Source organism: Zingiber officinale, chromosome 3B, assembly GCF_018446385.1.
Source record: "Zingiber officinale cultivar Zhangliang chromosome 3B, Zo_v1.1, whole genome shotgun sequence".
Taxonomy (NCBI): domain Eukaryota; kingdom Viridiplantae; phylum Streptophyta; class Magnoliopsida; order Zingiberales; family Zingiberaceae; genus Zingiber; species Zingiber officinale.
The window spans coordinates 5,829,489-5,836,446 of record NC_055991.1 but is presented as its reverse complement, the minus strand read 5'-3'; the positions used below and the strand labels follow the sequence as shown (position 1 = coordinate 5,836,446).

The following is a 6,958-nucleotide window of genomic DNA, read 5'->3' as shown; positions in this document are numbered from 1 at the left end:
AGAAGAGTATGCGTCGTTGTGTGCCTCGGAACCGTGAGAATAGATTTAATGGGCATTTAGGGTCCATGTCTCTTTTTTTTTTTAGTATAAATAAAAAAAAAATGAGCCCTTCATTAGGCTGGACCCTGAGACAATTATTTTTCTGACCTCATGAAAATTACGATTATAATTTCAATATTCATCTCATCGATTTTTAGATATCATCAAGGTATATTCGAAAAGGAAGAAAAGATCTATAACAAATACGAATTAATTATTATTACTTAAAATAAATAAATCTCGTGGCGTGGAGGCGGAAGACGGGGGTGGATTTGGCTGGTCGGGAGCGCAACCGGGCTGGGAGTGGCTGTGATACCGCCACGTCAGACCCTATCAATTCGAGATATCATGTCGCCCCTCCTTTCTGACGTGGCCCCGTTCCCTTCTCCTTCGAGATCTGCTGCGTTCTCTGAAACACGAAACACGCGTATCGGATTTCTAGACCCCTTATTTGAGGTGCTCCGAGCTTATGGGTGATTCGTGAGTGGGTCTATGTGCCGTCCGGTGTCTCGACTGTGGATCGGCTCATCCGCACTCGCCTGGGACGCGAGATATTTCTCACTGCCCCCGATTTACTCCACTCCCACAAAAAGATCTTCCTCTTCCTCTCTAGGGCGCGATGGACGTCGACGCGAAGAGAACCGAGGATGGGAGACGGCCGGAGGATTTATATGGTGCTGCCGGTGACGACGCCGGAGGCAGGAGGGGGAGCGCCGCCGCAGGTCCCAGCTCGGAGCGGCAGGTGATCCGGTGGGAGAAGTTTCTCCCCCGACGATCCCTCCGCGTCCTCCTCGTCGAGCAGGACGATTCTACGCGGCACATCGTCTCCGCCCTCCTCCGAAAATGCAGCTACCACGGTTTCTCTCCTTCTCCAGGTTTGATTGGTGGACTTCCCTGCGGTTTTAGCGATTGAAATTGGTCCTGGTTGGTTGCAGTCGCGGCGGCGGCGGATGGACTCAAGGCTTGGGAGGTGTTGAGGGAGAAGCGATACCACTTCGACCTTGTGCTCACCGAGGTGGAGATGCCTTCGCTTTCTGGGATCGGGCTCCTCTCGAGAATCGTGGCTGCTGAGGAGTGTAGAAACATTCCGGTTATAAGTAAGTCGTCCTACAGGTCGATTCAAATTTCCAGCAGTCTGGTAGTTGATGGTCTTATGCAAGATTTGTCGTTCATCATGCATAAACTTTGGTTTTCGCAGAAGAGTGATCCAAGAGGTTCACTATATCTTTAATCCGTAATTATTTGATGATATAATTGTTTTCCTGTCTTCAATTGAACCTTTCTATACTGGTCTGTCAACTAGTGAAGATTTTGGAGAAGTCAATCGAATTGCAATCTCATTGTAGAATGTAATGGTGGATCTCGTTCTCTTAAAATATTAACATCAAAGAAGAGAGTTTTCCATTGTCATGATAAGTTAGAGAATTAAAGGTAAACTACGTCCTGCAATATATTTGAGTCTTCCTGTTGTTATATCTACGGTTCTTTCTTGTGCAGTGATGTCTGCTCAAGATTCCATTGGTGTAGTCCTGAAGTGCATGCTAAAAGGTGCTGTGGATTTTTTGGTGAAACCAGTACGAAAGAATGAGTTACGAAACTTATGGCAGCATGTTTGGAGGAGGCATTGTGTAGGCTTATGTACTTATTAGCAATTGATTCCTAGAGGTCGAATCCAATTACCTTGTGAGATATCTGATGGAAGGTTACTTGTTTCATGCAGTTGATTAATTCTACAAATGTCTCTGACAATAATGCTGCTGCTAGCAATCAATTGAGTACCAATATTGTTGCTGGATGCAAGACTGGGGAAAACTGTGATGATGATGATGATGTTCAGGTAAGTGAATCTGCTATGTGGTTGTCCAAATAAGTGGAAAGATCTCTCAAGGATGATTAATTGTTGTTCCCCTACAGAATATTGACAGGAAATTTTTGTTTACTTTGATCTCACTATTTTCACTTTCATATGTTTATCAGAGTTCTGGCAGTAACCCAGATGTACAAAGCAGAAGTGTGAAAAAACAGATGGAAACACTTCCAGATATGGTGAGAAACATTTCCAAAGAATCTAATCCAAAGAAAATTATGGAAAACAAGTTGAGCAATAATGGTGAGGGAAGAGGTTATGAAACATACTTGCTTATTACATTTTTCTAGATGAGGAATCTAAGCGTGACTTCTTATTCTGGTTAATTCCTTTTCAGATAAAATTTATGAGCCCACAATCAAACTAAGTCATTCAGGTCTAGAGGTCTCATTATCTGGGGCCAGAGAGGAAAATAATATTCTGTTCAATAAACCAATATATAGGGAGGAAGTGGCATGTGTGAGGTTTCAAGAGGGTAAGGATGCTGATTCAAAACCAAATTGTCAACCTAATGGAATGCATGAATCTTCCTACAATGTGAAAGAGTTTATTGAGCCAATAGCCAGCAGCAGCTGGAAATATGCTGCTTTAAAAAGAGTTTCTTTTACAGATGCACCAGGTGAAGCCTCATCATCTTCTCATGGTAGAAGTATTTCTGAGTTGGATTCCTCCAAGCTACTAGATCTTACTCTAAGAAGATTACCGCAGAATGGATATGTCAATCCAGAGTTCAGAAAAAATCACGTGTTGAACCATTCTAATGCCTCTGCCTTTTCAAAGTAATTATTTTATAAATGTTCTTCGTTTTCCAGCTTCTACTTTATATATATTTAATGCTTATTTTCTTTTAGTTCTCAAGTCTACCTATAAGCCCTGTGCATACACTTAACTCTTTTTTACTTTCGATAATTTAACTCAGGCCACTAAATAATTGGTAAAGGGTGGTACTCTGATTTTTTTTATATATTTGTTTCTAGGATGAAGGCATCCATCAATCCTTAGTAGTCATTTTAAGTTTCTAATGAGTTACCCTTTTAATCAAATCTTTATTTTATTTTCAATACTTTAGTACCAGAATGAACTTCTCCACCAGAGATTTACCTCTAAAAAGCAAGTCAAGAAAAATCTTGTTGATTGTAAGTGTGCACCCACTTTTGAAAATCGTTTTCTCAGTCCCTTGATCCAGTAAAAATTTCTACAATATGTGAAAATAAAGCTTATTTTTCCTAGGAAAATATATATGATTTCCCCATTTTGTAAGAATTGTTATTAACAGCGTGGACAATTATTTAAATTTTGTTATCTATGAGCATGGCCATGGTTTCATATATGTACCTAATACTATAGAAATTCCATTTTTTTCTGATATTGATGTGCCATATGCAAGTACCTATCTTGTTAGTAATTCATTCTATAATGTATTTGGAGTTTATTTTTTTTCTTACTGGTACGTAGTTAGACTTTCTATGAATCTTGATATATCAATGCTTTCCCTCCATTTACAGACCACATAAGATTTTGCCTAACTTCCTTCTGTTGTGAATTTTCTGCATCAAGTTGTACATTTGTTTTAATTAATCTGCATTTGATGCCAATTGAATCTCCCATACATGATCTGTGTGCAAAATAGATATGGTATTCTTGTGGGTTTAGTATACCTATAATCTAATTTAGTTGCTTTAAACAGCATTACTCATTCTGTAATAGATAGTTGTATTTACTCTAATTCTATAGCTTGATCTGCTCGGGAAGGAAGACCATCAAAATTCTCTGACCAGTCAACTTCAATTATAATTGAAATTTACTCTGTGATGTCATCTCGTAATTGATTGATTCTGAAACAACAATGCTATAATTGCTTCTAATATGTGGTTACTCCACAGTTGCGCTCATAAGTTGCCCTTCTACATACTTTTATCCTGCAGGATTTTGTGACTTTTATTCTTCATTTGTCATAGTGATGTTTTAATTGTAGCTAGTTAGAATATATAGCATAAATTGGAAGCTCTTATTAGCCAGTTTGCCCTTATTTGCATACATTTGTGAAAAATCCCCATCTCTTAGTTTACTAATTATGGAATTAGATATGATTTGAATAACTGTAGATATGCAAGTTTCCACTCTTTCTAGATTTTCAATTAGGAAGTTTATTACTTAATGAACTGACTGATGTAATGTTTATTTTTCATTTTGAACATTTAGTAGGGCATTATATTGAATGATGTGTCTTGTAGGTATGGCAACAAGAAGCAGTTTTCTCAAGAACCTGTTTCTTCATCTTTATGCATTAAAGCCATGGAACCTGTTGACAAAACCCAGTTAAATGGCATTAAACCCAGCCATTTTAATGATAAAACTCTTTCCTTATATTCTAGAGAAATGCAATCATTTGACCAGGATAAAGCAATTGAAGCTTCCTTTCATTTCCAACTTTCATCTGGTTGCAACAAAGAGAATGATGGAATCATCTTATCTAATCCAATACGAGATTGTTCTTCTGCTTCTCATCCCAATGATGTAGCTGATTCCGCATGTCACCCCGTTCAATTTGGCTTGATGTCAATGCCGATTCCTGTCGAGGCAATTCCTTACCAACACTTCTCTGCGGGATATGGTACTATATTGCAGCCATTATTCTATCCAGGGACATCTTTTCATCCAAAAACTTCAACTTCCCTAGAAAAAATAACAGTTCAGGTTTGTGCTGATGGAAATAGTCACCATGATAATCATCTTGCTGACCATAGTCAGCATCTTGAATATCTTAGTCATGAAGACAATTATAAACTCCACAATTGGAGGAGAGCTCAAGTTGAAGCAGAGCTAAGGGATTCACGAGATCCTCCTTTAGAACAAGTTGGCCAAAGTGTCTTTTCTAACCAGGATATTTATAAAGATTGTGGAGTCACTGGTTGTAGCAAAACAACAGAAGCTGCTGTACATGCAGCTACTGCTCGAGAGTGTGGGAATGAAAGTGGGGTTCGTAACTATATCGAAAAAGGTTTGGATGGTGATCGTTCTCAACGTGAAGCTGCGTTAATAAAGTTCCGCTTAAAAAGGAAAGACAGATGCTTTGAGAAAAAGGTAAATGGGTTATGTTGTGCACAAGTTTATTTCATTAGTGCTTTCATAATGTTTAAGTTTGTAATTTGCATTGCAATGATATTGGAAGTTGTGAGTATAAAGGATTGGTTATTTGAAACACTTGCATAGCATCTCAAGAAAAAACCATCCCAATACTGTAAGTTTTGACAGGCATAGGTTAAATGCAATTTTCCTTCAATTTGATTTAATTGTCTATGCCAGGAACTTTCTCTGAGAAATTAATATTTGAAAGAGGCCACAGAGCTACCTACTCTACAAACTCTGCTTAAATTAACAAAGTTATCTTATTAGCTAATAAAATGCAGCAAGCAAAGGACACCGATCATTGTATTAAAAGATTTTTTGTCATTTTCTTGTATGTAGAACTAATAGTACAGAATTGTTTGACATCTCCTGTAAAGTATTAAAATACTTAGTTCATGATATTAGTGGTTAGAATAGGACTGTTACTTAAATACTGGATAGTTACAACCTTTGTTTCATATTCTTGATTAAATAATTTTCTTCCTTATTACTGTGTGAAAAGAGTAGAATGGAATCCGATTGTTGCATTTAAACATTCTTAGCTCATAGTTTGCGGTGAATCGCCTCACTAGATCTTTAAGATAGATGAAAGTTCTCTTGGATCTTAAAATTTAATTAGTCATTCAATAAATTCCTGTTGTTAATATTCAACTATAAGGGTAGACTATAAATTGTTCTAATTTTCACATTGGAGATCCCTTGTCAGTCTTCACATAAATTTATGACTGAAATTTGTCTAGCATACTCAAGTTTTTTGCCCATGATATATATATATATATATATATATATATATTCTAAATCAAGTGTCACAGCTTTATCAAATCGGTAAACTACATGATCAGCTAAAAATAAAAAAAATTAACCTGAAAGTCATCTGATCATAGTTTCCGTGAATACTTGTAGGGGGAAGCTAAAATGATTCAAATGTTCATGAAATGTTACTTTAAGTTTTGGAAGGACTTTAAAATTATTTTATTGCTTAACTTGCAGTATGTAATATCTTATTTTGTTCTCACAGGTTAGATACCACAGCAGGAAGAAACTTGCAGAACAGAGACCAAGAGTGAAAGGGCAATTTGTACGTCAAAGGTTTATAGATTTGACGACTACAACAGAAGCAGATGACTGATTGAATCTATTGACACTAAATGCTCTTCTAGAAGTGGTTCCATCAGTCATGTTAACTGCTGGGTCAAGATGTTAACGTTCATATTGAGAATTCCAGATTTGATGTTTACTTGATTTTCTGTATGTTCTCAACCACCGACGAGCCAAGACTAGCAAAGGAGCTAAATCAGAAAAAATCACATATTTCCAGTCAGAATGAAGAATCCACTCATAATGTGTGCATAATTGGAATTTATCACATATCATACTAAATTTATCACAATCCATGCTCCTTATGTTTGTATAGATTTAACTTCTTGTATGCATAAGCAAATAGATGACTGAGGTTATTAAGTTATATGAGTATGATGGAATAATTCCAACACTAGGTCCACTTTTCATATCACTTGGGCATGCGAGAGTCCTACAAGGAGCAACCTATCAGAAATACAGGGGAAGGCTATGCCGAATTTGTCGTGGTTTTTGAGGTGACCGTCAAGTGTCTGTACACTGCAGTTCCTACCCGTTGCTATATTCAGTAAGTTTGTATATTGATTTTGGGCTTTAGTATTATGTTGAATACTTATATCTTAGCCATTCTCCAATTGTATTTGTACTTTCTAAATTGAAGATACTCACATTATATGGTGCATCACAAAAGGACAAATTAGGGCATGGCCATATACAGAATTTGCATTAGTTTACACTTTCTAGAAGAATAAATTTGGTGTTTTGGAACCAGAAATGCAGATTAATCCTCCAACGTGTCATAAGCTTTCTTTATCCATTTCTTTTCCAAGATATAATTAGTTTATA

General features: G+C 37.0%; 1 protein-coding gene across 2 annotated transcripts; it reads left to right on the top strand.

The window, feature by feature from the left end:
• Window positions 1–615: 615 nt before the first annotated feature.
• On the top strand, window positions 616–6,425 carry LOC122055663 (two-component response regulator-like APRR9). Of its 2 annotated transcripts, XM_042617202.1 has the most exons (9): window positions 616–896; window positions 975–1,136; window positions 1,537–1,667; window positions 1,760–1,876; window positions 2,017–2,149; window positions 2,244–2,381; window positions 2,517–2,685; window positions 4,141–4,990; window positions 6,054–6,425. In XM_042617202.1, exons 1-9 carry the CDS (start codon window positions 659–661, stop codon window positions 6,162–6,164), a joined length of 2,049 nt encoding a protein of 682 aa, XP_042473136.1. In that variant the 5' UTR covers window positions 616–658; the 3' UTR covers window positions 6,165–6,425. The 2 variants fall into 2 exon arrangements, with proteins under 2 accessions (XP_042473136.1, XP_042473135.1); XM_042617201.1 differs by having other exon boundaries at window positions 2,244–2,685.
• Window positions 6,426–6,958: the final 533 nt, after the last annotated feature.

Coding starts and splice junctions, on each gene's coding strand:
- LOC122055663 (XM_042617201.1), top strand. CDS start 659: ATGGACGTCGACGCGAAGAGAACCGAGGATGGGAGACGGCCGGAGGAT. Junction 1,668..1,759: donor ATGTTTGGAGGAGGCATTGT/GTAGGCTTATGT, acceptor TGTTTCATGCAG/TTGATTAATTCTACAAATGT. Junction 2,686..4,140: donor AATGCCTCTGCCTTTTCAAA/GTAATTATTTTA, acceptor TGTGTCTTGTAG/GTATGGCAACAAGAAGCAGT.